The 17,201-nt window shown below is 38.5% G+C and overlaps 1 protein-coding gene across 2 annotated transcripts in view; it reads left to right on the top strand.

Moving 5' to 3' along the window:
• The window catches only part of LOC111874774 (protein phosphatase 1 regulatory subunit 16A), a 33,873-nt gene extending 20,227 nt beyond the window's left edge, over positions 1–13,646 (top strand). Inside the window, exons 6-10 of one of the 2 annotated variants that reach the window (XM_023870553.2) lie at positions 657–782; positions 5,035–5,110; positions 5,204–5,412; positions 9,326–9,542; positions 11,414–13,646. In XM_023870553.2, coding sequence (XP_023726321.1) covers positions 657–782; positions 5,035–5,110; positions 5,204–5,412; positions 9,326–9,542; positions 11,414–11,673 — 888 coding nt within the window. In that variant the 3' untranslated portion in view covers positions 11,674–13,646. Of the gene's footprint in view, positions 1–656; positions 783–5,034; positions 5,111–5,203; positions 5,413–9,325; positions 9,552–11,413 lie in introns of both variants that reach the window. The other variant, XM_023870552.2, reaches the window with a different exon arrangement.
• Positions 13,647–17,201: the final 3,555 nt, after the last annotated feature.

The following is a 17,201-nucleotide window of genomic DNA, read 5'->3' as shown; positions in this document are numbered from 1 at the left end:
TACATGAAGGAATGAGTTCTTTTTCCCTCCCCCACACACATCCGTATCGTCTCAGGGGGTGACCACAGTGTTCTGCCTTAAATTGTGGCGTTTTTCTAAGAACTGGGCCTTTGTACTGTGCGAAATCAATGGATCATGCGAGAATAAACTTATGGACAACCTTTATTCTAAGAATTCCAATTGAGTGTGTTAGAGTGGCCAGCTCAGGGCAATAGTATATGATAAACACAGTACACATCACGTCTCTGTTGTTTATATCTTCAAAGCAAAGAAAACACGCCTTTCATAAGACTACGACGTAGGAACCGCTCGCCAGAGCCACAGGAACTTTGCTGCAAGACAGGCATATGTAACGATGACTAGGCGCAGATAAAGTCGTGTCTTATTTATACTCTGTTCCACTGACAACAGGCCAGCGAAAAATCTAACAATCTACAGCAAAACCATCAATTATTATGGGCGTTATAACATAGGTGTGCAGCTGGACGAAACATACACGTCGAACCCCCCCAGACGATTTAAATCCCTGACGAAACATACACGTCGAACCACGGCAGCGGGTTAAGAATAGGCAGAACTTCATAATGCATAATTACCCAGTTGTAATTCATTTGATGTTTCATAAGCTGATGGATTTGTTCGTGTTTATGACACAGCTCCACATTGCAGCAGCAAATGGCTACTTGAGAGTTGTGGAGTTCCTTCTGGATCACAATGTTGCAACCAATGTAAAAGACAATGATGACTGGCAGCCTGTGCATGCTGCAGCCTGCTGGGGACATGTGAGTGTACTTGCATTCAGGGCAAGAAACCATTAGTCATAGATGAGATAATAATAAATTGGATTTTATAGATACAGGCTGATGTAATCTTGATTGTTGATGCATGCTATGGGTCCAGTGCTGAACTTTCGTGATAGACATAAACATTAAAGTTTCATAAAAGCAGGGAATTACATTATCAGCTAAGGTACTGTCATTTGCTCAAGGAAGACCCTATACCACTAAGTTTACCTAGTTATAAAAGTTTTATTATATCGCTGTGAAAAAATACAGCAAAACCTGGATTTTATGTTTCTGAAGGGACCATTTTATATTAATGTGAAATCATGGAAATGAAAGTGTATGTAGGTGTTGAAATTAAGTTCATTAGATTAACAATGAATTACATTAAAAATGTAATCCAATTCAATGTATTGTAGTAAATGGAATCTCATTCACTTCTTCCACATATTCATTAAAGTAAGTTGCTACTTTCTTGCTTTCTGCCAAACCCTGTACACCTTGTTCTCAGTACTGCTCAGGTTAACCATCATGTTATCAACTTCAAACTTCATGATGTGTTTCTTCACAGTGTGATTGCCCTCCATGTTTCTAGAGGTTTACTTGACCATCATCTTCCTCCTTACCCATTTCCTCCTCAGGGGCATCAGACGTCAGCTTTTCATCCATCACTTGTTCTAAGGTCTGCACCTCACATGTTACATTATCATCACAGGATACACATTATTGAATTGATACACCTGCTTTCAGCTGTGCTAAGTTCTGTTGTGTCTTCACCATCATCAGTTTGTTTGAAATTGAGTCCACATTTCTGGAAACAGTTCACTGATGACATATGTGTGACACAGTGCCTTGATTCCACAGTGATATGTTGGGCATCCAAAACATTTACCATCATCAGTGTTGTGTCATGAAGCAACTTGTGATCCATCATAGAAATAGTTTTTCATACACGTTGCTTGTGGTAATAATGTTAGAATGTCCTGATTAGTCCCTGGTCAGGTGAGAATGCTTGTCACAGTATGGGAGAAAAATTGTAACTTTTACTTTCTGTAGGTGTCCTGTATCTTGGGGATGAACAGCACACTTGTTGGTGAAGAGTAAGATCTTTCTGTTTTTGGAACTCATTTTGGGATCCAATGCCTTTAAATAGCCAGTAAAGATGGCCTATGTAAATCATGCTTTTCTGTTGGCTTCATATTTTGTGGGCAACTTCCTTACAACTTCAAAACAAAGCTGTGCTCTATTTGGCTGACCCAGTCATAAACAATCATATCTAAATGTAAATAATATCGAAACCAGTACCATGATAAACGATTTCATTGTTCTGAGCCAATGAATGAACCACTGACTTGACCTTGCGTGGGTTTGTTGTGGTTTCAACCTGAAGATCAAAATGTCTGTACTCCCAAAGAGAGTGCGTTTGCTGCATTAGATAAATCTGACATTCGTCCACATCAGAGTGTTACTCGCTGTTAGCTATATCTAATATCTCTACGTTAAAGGTTAATTCATGTGTTAGAAGATTTAAAATCCTCAGTGCCTAACCTTGTTGCAATATGTGGAGCCTCTACTCTCAGCAGTGTGCCACTGATCACTGCATTGTTGCCTCTAGGTTGTTTAAAACACATGACCAACAAACTGTCCAATTTTTTAAATGAAGACTGTTTCAAGCTCTACCCTTAGCGAAAGAACTTGTCACACTGTGCATTGCACTTTCCACTGTCTTTTCTGTTTTTAAAAATAGTGTCTAGTGTTGATGTCACAGTTTATAATCTGGCAGCAGGTACATCATGTATTTCCTTATTAGCATCTACTTGAGCTAGAATGTCAGTTTTTTCTTGGATAGAGAACTGTTTCCTCTTTTTTGTTTCACTCATTGTGATGAAAACCAAAAATTAAAATGAAACTGTTAGCAGTTTAATTTACACTTGGTTCACGAAGCACCACTGACACAGCAGCTTAATAAGCATGTGGAACTTTCAGTCATTTCTAATGAAATAATCAGAAAATAATATAAAAGTGTTTGCTAGTTGAATTCATGCTAGATTCAAAAAGCAGCACTAGCATAATGAGGACATGGAACATGTGGTCATTTATAATTAGTATCAGAAGTCATTCATCATTGCTCAGGCTTGGCAAAGGTAGGAAATATCTGTGTTCTTCTGGCACATCCTTGAAACCATAGAATAGTTAGCATACAGGATTGCAGTGGAGGAGATAGGAAGTTATAACTGAAACTCAATCCCCCTCTCCAAATTTCAAAGTGTATAACTGGAAATCAATCCCCCCACCCAATTTCCAAGTTAAAGTACTTAAAATGACACAACAGTCCAGTCAATTTGTGCTTAATTTGAACATGTAATAAAGGATTGTTCCCATAGAAATTTTTATGGGACTTACAGAAACATGCATAGAATTAAGGAAAATTAGATTCGGGGAGCATATGGTTCAGGTTTCATTGTATTTAAATAAAAACATGATGCAACTCTGAAGTCAGTATTCAAACATGTGATGCTGTCTGTTACAAAACCTTTCATACAAACTTGCATTTGCAGTTTTTTGCTTTGAATTTATGTGGAGTGATTATATGATATAGTGACATTAAACTTATAGGTTTAGATCACTGTGCACAGCTGTAGTAAGTGTATGTGATTGAAGTGTAAGGTTAAGGTGGCAAAGATATCTGGGAACAGTTCCAGTTAATCTGGAATGTTCTAAAATGAGGGTTTTAGGATTAATTGTTATTTGAGATTTTAAATTTTGATTGATGTTGAATTAAATTACTGAATGAGGTTTGAGTTTTTTACAGCAGATTCACTCCCACAGGTTTAGGGCCCAGAAGATTCTTCAGTGAAAAAATTATTAGACATATGAAATCTATATGAGGTCTGACAGTAAGGTTCGCGAACTCACCATCGTGTGCTTGCCATGGCAGCAGTAGAGAGAAACCTCAGCATGGTTTGATGACATTGGCATATCAGCATTTCACAGCTGTGTTGTTGATCTATGGCAGTCTCTTTCTGAGTTGCGTCTGTTATTGTCTGAGTGTGTTTTGGTGTTCTGTCGCGAGAATGTTGGAAACCCGAATTAGAGCAACAAACAAACATTAAATTTCTTCTTAAACTTCCAAGAATGGGAGCGAAATTTGATGTTAGTGCAAGTTTACGGAGATAATGCTATGAAGAAAACAGCAGTTTACAAATGGGTGACGCGTTTTTCTGAGGGAAGAGAAAGTGTCATTGAAGAAGAGAGATCAATACAGCCAGCAACAAGCAGAACTGAAGAGAATGTCACAAAATTTAATCATATTGTGCATGAAAATCTTTGGCTAACTGTCAGGAGCATAACAGAGCAAGCGGACATCGACAGAGAAACAGTTAGGAAAGTCTTAACTGAAGACCTTGACATGAGGACGGTGTGTGCATAAATGATCCCAAAGGAGCTCACTGAAGAACAAAAGCAAAGAAGAATCAAAATATGCAAAGACCTTTTGGAGAGGCAAGATGACATTTTGGTCCATGTCATCACAGGTGATGAAACATGGGTCTACCAGTATGACCCTGAAACAAAGTAGCAAAGTGTACAGTGGAAGACTGCCAATTCTCCACAACCAGAAATGTTCCATCAGTCCAAATCAAGAGTCAAAACAATGTTGCTAACTTTTTTCTGATATTAGAGGTATTGTTCATTATGAGTTTGTATCAACTGGACAGTCAACCAAGTTTACTATTTGGAAGTACTGAAAAGGCTGCATGAAAAGTTAGGTAGAAACGACCCAAACTTTGTGACAGCAACTCATGAATCTTGCATCACGACAATGCACCTGCTCACATGGCACTGTCTGTGAGGGAGTTCTTAGCTAGTAAACAAATAACTGCTGGAACACCCCCCCCCCTACTTACCGGATCTAGCTCCCAATGACTTTTTTTGTTCCTGAAGATAAAGGCAATATTGAAAGGAAGGCACTTTGATGACATTGATGACATCGGGAGTAATACGACAGCAGCTCTGAAAGCCATTCAAGAAAACCAGTTCCAGAATTGTTTTGAAAGGTGGACCAGGCACTGGCATTGGTGCATAGCTTCCCATGGGGAGTACTTTGAAGGGAACCACAGTGCTATTCAGTAATGAAGTATGCAGCATTTTACTGTGACGAGTTCGCGAACTTTATTGTCAGACCACGTAAATACATGCATATGCTTTATGTGTCCCATTCCATATAGCTAAAGCAGCTGTAGTTATATTTCAGTTGGAAGTTCTTGAGTTACTGGTACATCATGGTGCAGACTTGAATGCCAAAACAAAACATGAAGAGACACCTGCTGGTGAGTTATTCTTGTCCCTAATACATTAAAGATAAATTGCTTCACACTTACTGGATCTTATATTTTTAGTACTTAACCATGATTGTTGTGTAGATATTTGCGAGGACCCAGAACTACGGGAAAGGATCCTCCAGTTGCGGAGTGAACAGGAGACAAGGAGACTGCAGGAAACAAAGAAACGTGGTGTCAACCGGTCACAGTCCAATACACGCACGCAGTCAGTGCGAAGAACATCAATAAGGGACAAAACAATTATCACAAAGAAAGATGCAGTGGAGGAGGCGCGACGATTGGCACAGGAAGTGAGTAGCTGTAATGCTGAGGGCACTGCATTCTGGTGGCATAATTGGTGACTTTATCTTCAGCACCTTCTGGATTCAGAGTGGGGTCACCTTAACCTTTAACGTACAGACTTTTAAATTGCCAGGAGCCCTCTGTGGCCGGTATTTAAATCGCCCTGATTAATTAACATTGCAAACTTTCAGAAGAAAGTTGCCGTTCTATGCAGCATAGAAATATGAACTAAAAACAGTCTCAAAGACAATAAAATTTTCTACATATACTCAAAGGAGCAATTTTTACAAACGAAAATTAACTGTGATTATATTGTCATTAAATGCAAAATATAATCTTTATTATATATGTTATGAAATTCCCGAGGACTTACCCATGTTTTTTCTTCAACCTTGAATCACGGTGATATTGTAAATATAGTCACACTATACACAATAATATTTTGTTCAGACTGTACACAAGTTTGAACTGCATCACTTCACAGTTTACGATACACTCTGGCACTTCTTGAAGCAGTCCACGTCATACAGAGTGACACCACCCTTTTTACAATAGAAGAGCATGCTCCTGCTTTTCTTATTTAGCGAAACACATGACAGTGTCATTGTTTGCCTTTGGTTGGCCAGTGTTGTGAATGTTTCACCTCCAGTCAACTCAGTTGGGCCCCCTGATAACTTTGGCCTCCCCCTGAGAAACGCCACTGACCGTGATATTCGCCTTGTGGGATTGAAGAATCATCTTGGGGGAGGAGGGTTTCTAGCAAAATCGAATAAATTATGTTGATTGACAAAGCGACACTCTCACCTATTAGTAATACTCACAAAGTATTGATGCAAAGTAATTATAATACTAGTCAAAAGAATGCCAGTCCGACACTGATACTGAAAGTCACAGTGGCCAAGATGCCTTTTACTCAAAGTAATACTGGCTAAGTGGGTTTATACCTCTTCCAAGACACAAAATAAAAGTGGTATACAAAGAAATATATGAGTCTGACACTGACTTTTTGACTGATAAAGAAATATTAGACAATCTGACACTGACTTCCTGACTGATAATTCGTCACTGAAAACCAATCCTTGCATGCGTCACACTTCCTTGAAGGCTCTGGAAGCACTCACATGCAAGCACAGATGAATATTTCCTCATCAGTTCTCAAAACAAAGCCGGGCTATATTTGGCTGACCAGGTCATAAACAGTCACATCTAAACATAAATAGTATCGAAACCAGTACCGTGATAAACGATTTCTTTGTTCAGAGCTAAGGAATGAACCACTCACATGACATCACATAGGTTTGTTTTTGTTTTGAACCCAAGGTCAAACTGTCAGCACTACCAAAGAGAGCATGAGTACTGTGTTAGATATATATAGCATTCGGCCAACTCGGGGTGCCGCTTGCTGTTAGATATATCTAACATTCGGTCATTAAAGGTTAACTGGAACTGTTGGATCCATGTGATAGTGATCACACATTGGATTTGGGTTTGAAATTGGTTTTATTTGACACTGAATACTCTCATCTTCAGCAGCTTACAAGTAATCACAATCATTCAGAGCCCATTAGCTGTCTCTTCCCAGCTAAGGTTAAAAAATGATGGAGCTGCACTTTGAGAGTCACCTTATAGCAGCTTCATTGTTTTTGACATGGTGATGAAACCTCGCTTTGAGGGCCTACTTACATAGACACTCTCTTACCTTGATGACGTCTTTCATTAAGTTGTAGAGGTTGGTGCAGCTGGGTTGCCTTATAGTTACCGCTAAACGGAAGCCTCTTCAATTCAAGTGCTGTATATGTTGGGCGCCATCTCTCTTGCTGGAGAGCACTAGACTCATCTGCAAGGTCTTACACAGGCCTTGCTTTGGCAAGTGAGTCAATCAAAAACCACATAAGTCAGTAAGCACTTAATACTTTATTCGATTTTACTTCTTTTTACTTCACTAGATGAAGTTTAACTTCTGACGCATGTTAGTGTGAATTTCTGAGACCTTTAATACAGCACCATTCTTCATATAATGCGTCTAAAACGAGGGCACTTGACCTATGTCCCACTCGTTTCACAGTTTGGAGGCTTCTCTCATGTCACAGAGAGGTGCGCAGTCCATCAGGGGGCCGCTAGCATTATGTGATACTCAATTCCCAGTACAGTCCCGATTTACAAACTCCAGTCAGTAGTGTTAAATTTGGCATCATGCATTCCTTTCAAAATCATTTCATATGATGTAATATACTTGAAAGAGGGGACCTCCGGAATTGTAAGACTTCACATGAAGTTACATCATGGGGAGGGTAATATTGAAATTGATCTTAAAGGGATTTGGTGGAATGATTGTGCTTGGAGTAGAGACCAGAGGGAACATGGGAATGAACGTTTGTGTTCCATAAAGTGTTGGGAAATTGATGAGTGGCTGGCTGATTGGCAGCTTCTGAAGAAGGGCTCAGCTCCATAGAGTTAGTTATTTAGTTGAATACTAATTATAAAGAGCATATTTACATAATTTATAAATTCTCATCATATCAGTGTTGCGCTGTCCTTTAGAGTGCGGAGTATGTATGACACATCAATATGGTTCAAAGATTTGATGAAAAGTGTTGTAGTTGTGAGGTTGCTTGTATCTTCTCATGGCATAACTACCAAAATTGGTATCTGTTGAGAGAAGGTAACATGCAACTCATTATTGTAATTTTAAAACAAGGTAGCTACATGGTAATTAATGTGGCATGGTCCTGATTGGCAGGCAATCCCAACCGAAAGAGTTCAGGTGGTTCCAGTTCAAGTTTGGAGCTGTGCCACTTTGTATCCCCCCACTTTAAAACTAATGAGTGCCCATAAGTGTTAAGAACCTAGACATTCAGGCAGCTCTTGAAATCTAGATTTTTCCACACAGTGCCATGTTATGTGCGTAAGAATGGAATATATTGTAATAATACTCACAGTAAGGCCCATTTAACATTGAAATGTATAAGCCATATATCTAAATTTCAATAAAGAAATGTAAATATAATTCAAGTAATTGGGTTAATTAAATTAGTTAATAGAAATATTATGTTGTTGGACATTAAGCATTATCATGTCTTTATCTAAAAACAGTCCTGTTTATTTTTCAAAACACAACATTTTGGAGAGTGGATTCTGTCTCCTTCAGGTAAAACCTACTCAATTGGGCCCAATTGATACAGCTAGTCCTTATCCCCAGACACCTGTGCTAGCTAGGGATTAGCTCTACCTGTTGGGCCCAACTGAGTAAGTTTCACCCGAAGACGGAGACAGAATCCAGTCTCTGAAACGTGGTGTTTTGAAAAATAAATATGACAGTTTTTAGATAAAGACAAGACAATGGATAATGTCCAAAAACATAATATTTGTAGTGCTGTACCATTGTCACTAAATTTTATATCTTATTTAAATTAATTAGAAGTGCTGGAGTAAATCAGCATCACTGTCACTACACAGACCCATCATCAACATAATATTCTCACATATTCATATGTACATAATGTAGCTGTAACTTAGAAAATGTTGCAGTTGAGTGCTTAGCATTCTTGCTTCATGTTTAGAAAGACCATGTTTGAAATTCATTCTGGAGGTCCACTGTCCTGGGTTTTTTTCTTATGGGTTTCCTCAGTCCCTTTTCTTTTGAATGTTAGGTAGAACCTTCAAGTAGGCCATGACCACCTCCTTCTGAACCTTTATCTGTTCACTTGCTGTGATCATCTGTCATCTCATTTTGTATATGTAACTTCTTCACATACCACACCAATGTCATTCTCTTTAGGAAAATCCTGGGACTGTCTCATAAATTAGGTGGTGGCTGCTTCCTTTCACATCCATTCCAATTTATCAGTCACAGTCATCCTTCTGCTTGATGCTACATTACTGGTAAATTGAGGAATATAAGAAACAGGTTTATGTGCACAGGTGTTTGTTTCTCCTGTTGATGGGAGTGGAGCCAGAGTGGAGCCAGGGGCCCTGGAGAACATTCCTCCTGGAGATCATATCCCCAGCCCAAAGGATGCTGCAAATGGTGAGGTGGTAGGGAGTGGCCTGGTGGTGCCTACAGAAAGACGAGCCCCTGAGGGACAAGATAATGATCTGGAAGGAGAGTTTGATAATGACTCCAAACCTGCAGCTCTAGGTATATTAGGTATACATTGCAATTCTTTGGAGATGAGTTCACAAATTTCAGTTTGTTGCTGCCTTAATATGGTTTGTTGAGGCAATGGGATTTCTGTGCCTAATAAGTGTAGAGGTCCCATCAGCACATTGTGGTGTATAATTAGACATTTTTCTCTTTCAGCCCAGTAGGCAATTGTTAGGCTAATCCTACATTCATTGTGTATGCAACTGTTATTACTACACAGTGACCATGTTTAAGATGTGAATCTATGTACTAATTATTGTTGTATGGAGTATATGCATGGTGAAATGAAATTTGCACACAAGCTGTCCATAGTGTGATTTAATATTAAAAAACAAGTAAAAAATATTGTACAGCATATTTCCTGCGACATTTATTTTTCAAGATACACATCACCATCAAGTGTCACAAGCTATCAGATGATCAAACCATGGATGCCATGTAAATGTAATTAGTGTTTGAAGCAGCCTACATCCATTTCAAGGCAGATGGCAGTGCATCTGCCACACAGCATTCTCTTGGACACACCTGAACGTTATGTTATCCATTGTTGTCATAGCTGCTTGAAGTCATGCCAGGAGGTCTTCCATAGTCCTGGGGGGGACTGCATAAGCATGCTTCTTCAGGTATTCCCACAAGAAACACACATCAGAGTCAGATCCAGAAACTGATGAGGCCATACAATCAGCCCTCAATAGCCAATCCACCTTCCTGGATATGAAGCATTTAACCACAGCTGGACGTCATGTCTATAGTATGCTGGAGCTCAACAACCTCTGCCTCACAGCTAGAAACACATCTTCAGGCAGCCTCACGTAGAAGAGTTTCAGAAAGTAAGGTAGCAGACAGAGGTCTATGACAGTGTTCCCAATGATTCCAGCCCAAATATTGATGTGTTCATGTAGTTATAAGGATTATCCCATGCCCAGAGGTGACTGCGTTGGATGATTAACAGACCCTGACGCATAAAACATACTTTATCTGTCCACAGAATAGTATGTAAAAATAGCTAAATGATTAATGATGTAGCCATTTGCAAAATTGCATTCTTAGAGGACAGTCATCTGGATACAAATAGCCATACCGCTAATAGCGGTATGGATAAAGTACTTCAAGAACCTTCAGTTGGGACAGTCCCAATTCTCATGTGATATCAAGTGAGCTTCTGTACGGTTCTCATTCCACAGCTACAGGTATGATGTCTTGATTGGGTGGTGCCTGCACAGTCCATGGGTGATATGTGCTATTGGTATTGCTTTTCTGTCTCACAGACGCTGCCCCAGTAGCCAAAACTCCTTAGAACCTGGATGACATTGACCAGGGTAACGTAGCATGTATTCCTGTGCAGCTTGATTGTTACAGGTACCAAGTGTTATAACAGTATTCATCGTGTGTGTTCCACGATCATTAACTGACAACTGACCCTGAGTGTTCATTGTGTGTCTTGAGTACACCTAACAATGCAATTAATATCACTGTGACAAATAACACTGCTGAGAAGTATGTTGCCCCATTTGACTGTGAGGTGTATGTTGGATACTAAGCATCTCGGGTCATATGCTGTAACAATGAATTGCTCTATATAGTGCTTGTACATGAATTTTGTGCTTAGTCTAGAGTTTGCATGAGTTGTTTTTGTTGTTTTGGCATTTTGTCCTTTGGCTAAAATTGTATGTTAATACTTGAGTGTGTTTCAAGTATCTGAGATGATCAGCATAGATGGCTACTCAAAATGTAATACATGATATGCTAAAGTGGTGAAAATTGAATGGTATTGGCATTATGAATTATACAGTATTTCGTTTATGAGTTTGTTGGAGTGATGAATTTCTTATTTTGGTGTACTTCATTTAATTCCCTTGTTGTAGGGCTGCCAACAAGTTATGTAACTGGAGGTAATGGCAACATCAACATTCACGTATCTGTAACAATAAATGCTGGCACACTGGCTGACCTCAAAAAACAGCGATCACAGATCCGCAACAATAGTCCAGAAGGAGTCACAACAGGTCTTTCACCCATCTCCTCAGTTGCAAGCAGTCCAATGCCTTCTGTGCAGCGCTTCACTGGAGACACAGATGATGTTGTGGGTGACCCCAAGCCCAAACGTTGCTGTGTCATTTCCTGAGGCATACTTAATTTTTAAGTAGATGAGCTAGTACAAATTTGTACCATGAATCATTGTTGTTGGAACCCAGTGCATGTTATTTATTTCACATTCCATATTTACTGACTTCTCCATAGGAACATATTGCATTTGTGTGTGATACATTCCAGTGTTATGTCTTCCTATGCAGTGGAGTGAACTTATGGTTGTTAATTGCAGGTATGTTTAAATGCCAGGGCCTGAGGTTGAAAATGGTATTACTTTTAGGTATTGAATCCATGGTATATTGATTAGCCTTTCTGTATCTTCAAAACAAATGTGGTTTTTGTTGATGCGGTCACTGTTAGATTGTACAATTGTCAGAAATCCTAGGATGGAACAAAACTTGTGGTAATATGAATTATCCAACATTGATGTGCTAATTGATTAGGGTTATTGATTAATTTTTAAAGTTATGAACCATAGTTACAATTTTATCCTTTTTAATACGATATAAAGGTTGTTCCAAAGTAACATCAAGAAGAAAGAAAGAAAGAGAAGGAAATATACAGATGAACTGTGTCTGTAAAGTTGGGACGTACTTCCCAAGTTTTGCTTTTTTGTAATAATTAATGCTGAAAACTTGAAGAAAAGCAAAAAATATTATAAAAACTGTGAAGGTTCACCTGTGTTAGTGAAGTCCATTGTTAGGCTCATTTGACTACCTTTGCACACATTATCAATATTCAGATTCTTGCTAGAGTTAAGTGAGAACATTCGGAGTACAAACTCAGCAGGATCTCCCATTGTTCCCTTTTAATGGCCATTGATTTTTCACATTTGATACCGCTTGTTGTATATGGTCCCATGTGTTTGTCAAGTGAAAGTGGAGTTAGGTCCAGAAATGAAAGTGGCCAAGATGTTGAACCTCTCCCAGTTCACCAGTCCGAAAGATGCTCATTTATACTTATATGATGAATCTTCATATAAAAGAAGGGGGAGGGGAGGGGAGGAGAGCAATTGATCTGTTATGTTCCATTTGTCATAGTATAAACTTCGAACTTGGGTAGGGATTCATGAAAATCTATATGAGATGGTGGATTGTGAGAGGATGCTTGAAACCTTGGCCAACTTGAACTCTGACATTTTTGCTTATGGGATTATATTAAACTTTCGTGCTGAGGATGAAAATTTATGACACAGACCATATGAAGTGAAGAATCAGAAACATACCTGTAACTGCAGAAGTACTCATTCAGCCATGACAGGATTTGGAATACAAAATGAATGTGTGCAAAGCGACTCATATTGACCCTCATGGGTAACACTGATACATTTTCAGGGTCTCTCATTTCATGCTTCATTCAGTGTTTCCAACACTAATTGTTAACAAAATAACTAAACTTGAAAATGGTACCATAATTTTAGATACATGGTGTATTGTCATGTGACTGAGTGTGACTAGACAGGGTGTGGATCAGAAGTCAGATTTATTGGACTCTTACAGATGTGTAACTACAAGTAATTTTAACTGTTTCACTAATTCACACACTTTACAGTTCACTAGAGCACACTTAAATCTTCTTGCCCTACTGTCTTCACCAGTCTTCAGGTAATGGCTTCCAGTGGTGGACATTCCCCATCCTCTGGGTTCCAAACTGTTCCTGGCCTCAGCTACAGCAACTCTCAACTAACTCTAGATTTGTCCTGCATGGATCACGTAGAAAACACCATTACTTGTATTGTATCCAGTTGTTGCCGTGAAAACATGCTTGTTTGTGGAGCTGTTACTTAGTAACAGCTGTTGTATATTTGCTTATCTCATGGTCATTGCCCTGCAGTGGGTCTACATGCCACAGTATTTCACTTGTGTCCACACTCAATCAGTCAAGCAAGTATTGGCTGATATGCTGTTGGCTTACTGTTTTTCTCAACTGTCAGCAACAGGATTGAAGGATTGATGTATGTGCCCTGAATTTGCATCTGCTATTGAAGTAACTGAACTTAGAACCCATCTGAATTTTAAATTAAAATAATTGTTTTATTGATTTTGAATTTTTTATACTGTTGAAGTTCATTTCTGTGTTCACTTTCTTACTGCTTAAATGCAGAATGAAAGAAACTTAATATTATGGGATCAGAAATGAACACAGTAAAATGTTACCAAAAATCAATTTACATATATAAAGAAAAAAGTAAAGTAAAGCTATCCCTGTAACAGGCCATGAAGGCCCATAGGGTTGTGAGACGTTAAGGGTCCCACATTACCTTGACAATCGGCTCAAAGATGGCAGTAAGGTTGTCAGCCTTATGCGCCGGCCATGCTTCACTCCCCAGGAAAATTATTTATTTAATTCCTGGTACTCATTTCGCAAAAAGTAATATAAACTGTTATTTGCCAAACACAGGAAAATATTAATGACCTTGCAACAGTCATCCTAATGTCGAGGTAATGTTCTTGTCTTCTAACACATTCTATGCACTAAGGAGCTATCAAGACATCTGCTACACTCCAAATGTATACAGGCAGGCAACCCAAGGTATAGACTCCAGTGCATACCAATTAGCATACTAATCTAACTGGCAGAACTGCGAAAATGTTCCATATTTTTGCCATGAGATGACAAAATATGATCAGTATATCACTGGTCACATGGATATCAGAAAAAATAAAATAAAAACAGACAGGCTAAAGTCATGGACAAGGCTATAATGGATGGCAGTTCTAGCAGTATGATGGCATGATAGTCAAGAAGTTGTTGGGCAAGGGACAATGCCCTGCTTGGCTAAATTAGTGTCGGAACAAAGAAGACTTAAGTTTCTTCTTGCTAGTGTTCATAACTAGCTCATCTGTCACATGTCAATGTGACTGTCATTTCTCACATTATTTTTGGTTCCACCATTATTATATTTAAGGTAATGGTTGTGATTGTACTCAGGGCCTGTGTGAATACTAGGCAAGTAGTTAGGATACTAATATTCAAAATAAAAAAATTAACAAATCTGTTACTATAGTGGCAATGAGCCACTTGAAGATGAGAGTGGCACTAATTCTCAGAATGTTGATATACATATGCCAACATAATAAAAGTCACATGAATAAACCAATGTCACTGTCCTGTGAAGAATCATACTAGGATATGACTTGAATTTAGGTATCATTTCTTTAACTCACTGTGTGGCCCAACAAACCAGTAAAAGTGGTTATTTATCGTAAGTATATGTGTATGTGTAGAATAAAGTAATGTTAAACACTTTATGAGTGAGTGTTGTGGTGGAAGTTTATATAAAGTCCTAAATGACTTGTGTTCCAAACACAGATTGTAACTTTGTTGTTTTGTTGACAATGTAGAGCTAGTTTCTGTGCTCTTACATTTATCATAAGATTTATACTAAATCTTCCTTCCTGTAATGTAGTGTACATACATACATACATACATGTTACACCAGCTTTTCTCAAGAGATAAATCGATGCTTCTGTTTCACATAAGTTGACTGAAAGTTTAGAATACAAAGTAGAAATATTTATCTCAGTTCAAGTGTCCCAAGTTTTATTCATAACCCCTTTCCTTGACTATGAGAACTCCCACTTAAAACATTATATTCGATTTTAATACCTCTGCCTCATGTATCATTTTCTGTCTTTTCAGATGTCTGTTTTACTAATCCATTTCAACACAAACTATGGTACTCTGTTTTTATTTCCTCCTGAAATGAAAAGGAGCTAGTATAACTATATGACTCAGTGGACTATAAGAAATTGTGAACTAAGACAGTTTAGTAGTCATGATAACTGGCTACAAGCTGGATAACCAAGGTTTGATTCCCTAGAGGGTCAGGGAATTCTATTAATCACCACTGCATCCAGACTAGCTCTGTGGGTAACAGAGATTGGTTCTCTGTGGATGGTGCATTAACCCCTACCCGGTGCTGAGGTCTAGAATGCCTTTTATATAAAGAAAATACATTTTTATGGACCCACTAAATAGAGCAGCACCACACATTTTTCATTTTTGTGTTTTGTTTTATGAATTTGCTATATATTAATGACGTGTTCCTTGTGAGCTGTCCAAAATACAGTATTCTGCATAGCCCCAAAGGGTTCACAGACCCATTTTGGGAACCACCATCTTGGTTTGATTGCATTTTTCGTAAGTAGGAGGAAGTCATATTGTTGGTTTGATCATTGCATATTTTACACACTGTATTGCAAACTATGTGCCTTGGCAGATGGCACAAGTGGTTTCCAATTCCCAAATCAGTATAAAGAAAAAAAAAATTGATTTCTAGCATAAAGTAGTGAGGCTTTGTCGAGGTTGGAGCTATCAGTACATTTCCCCACAATTCCTCCACTGTTCCCCCATCAAATTAACCAGTTAAATGGGTATGTCTCTACACAACATGCATGTTTCCAGCTACACCATTGTACTTACAATGACAGTCAGCTATGCAAATTTGTATGTTGTGCTTGCTAGATCTAGTTACTTCAGAGTGTGATAGGAAGGTGCTGATTGCTTGATAGCTTTCCTGGGTTTCAGTTCTTGTGAATAAACACTATGGCAGGTCCCAGAAAGAAGATGCATGTGAGTGATGAGGATGTGTTATATGAAATGTTACAAGAGAATTCATGTCCTGATACTTATGAGAGTGAAATAAATTCGAAAATTTCATCGTGATGAACAGAGTGTCAGCTCTGATGAAGAAGAAAGTATGTGACAGCAGTAGCATGCAGTATGGCACATGGGCAAAGTCAGGTGCTCAGCGACCACATTTCCCATTTACTTGCAAGCCTCACATAATTGTAGATGTAGAAGACCCCATTAATCCCCTGAAATACTTTGAGTTGTCTAAGACCTTCAGAGTATGTGCCACTGGAGTTGCAACAATGTTTGCAGTGGTGTAATCGTTTTTGTGACAATTTCATAGGCTGTACAAGCTAACACTTTTACATTCAATGTTTGGAAGAATGAATAGCTTTTGCTGCACAGTTCATTCATCCACAGTAAGCTTAAACCTCTGAAGGAAGTACAAATTCAGCCCATGCAGTTGTTATGAATGAGGCCGTCAGAGCTGTAGTAGGTTATAGTGAAAAGTCGCAATTATGATATCTTTGCCAAAATGAAAGAACCACTGCGAGGGACGCGTTACAACACAAGAGAGGAGATTATTCATGCTATAGGAATGTCACTATTCGACATTGATAGAAGTGGATGTGCTGATGGTGTATGACGCATTCCACAAATTTGGCAGAAGGTGGAACACATGGGGGGCGATTATATTGAAGGAATATAAGTGTATTTACCTCAGGTAATAAAGTCATTTCAGAACTATAGAGATGTTGCCACTACTTTTTATCTGACCTATGTATAATGAGAGTTTCTATATCCTATAGGTCATTTGACCTTGTATGGATTAATGGAATGTAATTAAATAATAATAATAATTATGAAGAATAAAATAGAAATGTGAGACTTTCATATTTCAGTGCATACCAGACTTATCGAATATGAGTATTAGTCATGGATAGTAAAGCCCAGTGTTAGTAACCCTACCAGTGTACCAAGTATGCC

This window comes from Cryptotermes secundus, unplaced genomic scaffold (assembly GCF_002891405.2).
Source record: "Cryptotermes secundus unplaced genomic scaffold, Csec_1.0 scaffold955, whole genome shotgun sequence".
Taxonomy (NCBI): Eukaryota; Metazoa; Arthropoda; class Insecta; order Blattodea; family Kalotermitidae; genus Cryptotermes; species Cryptotermes secundus.
The sequence above is the reverse complement of the archived record's forward strand: the minus strand, read 5'-3'. Positions and strand labels throughout refer to the sequence as shown.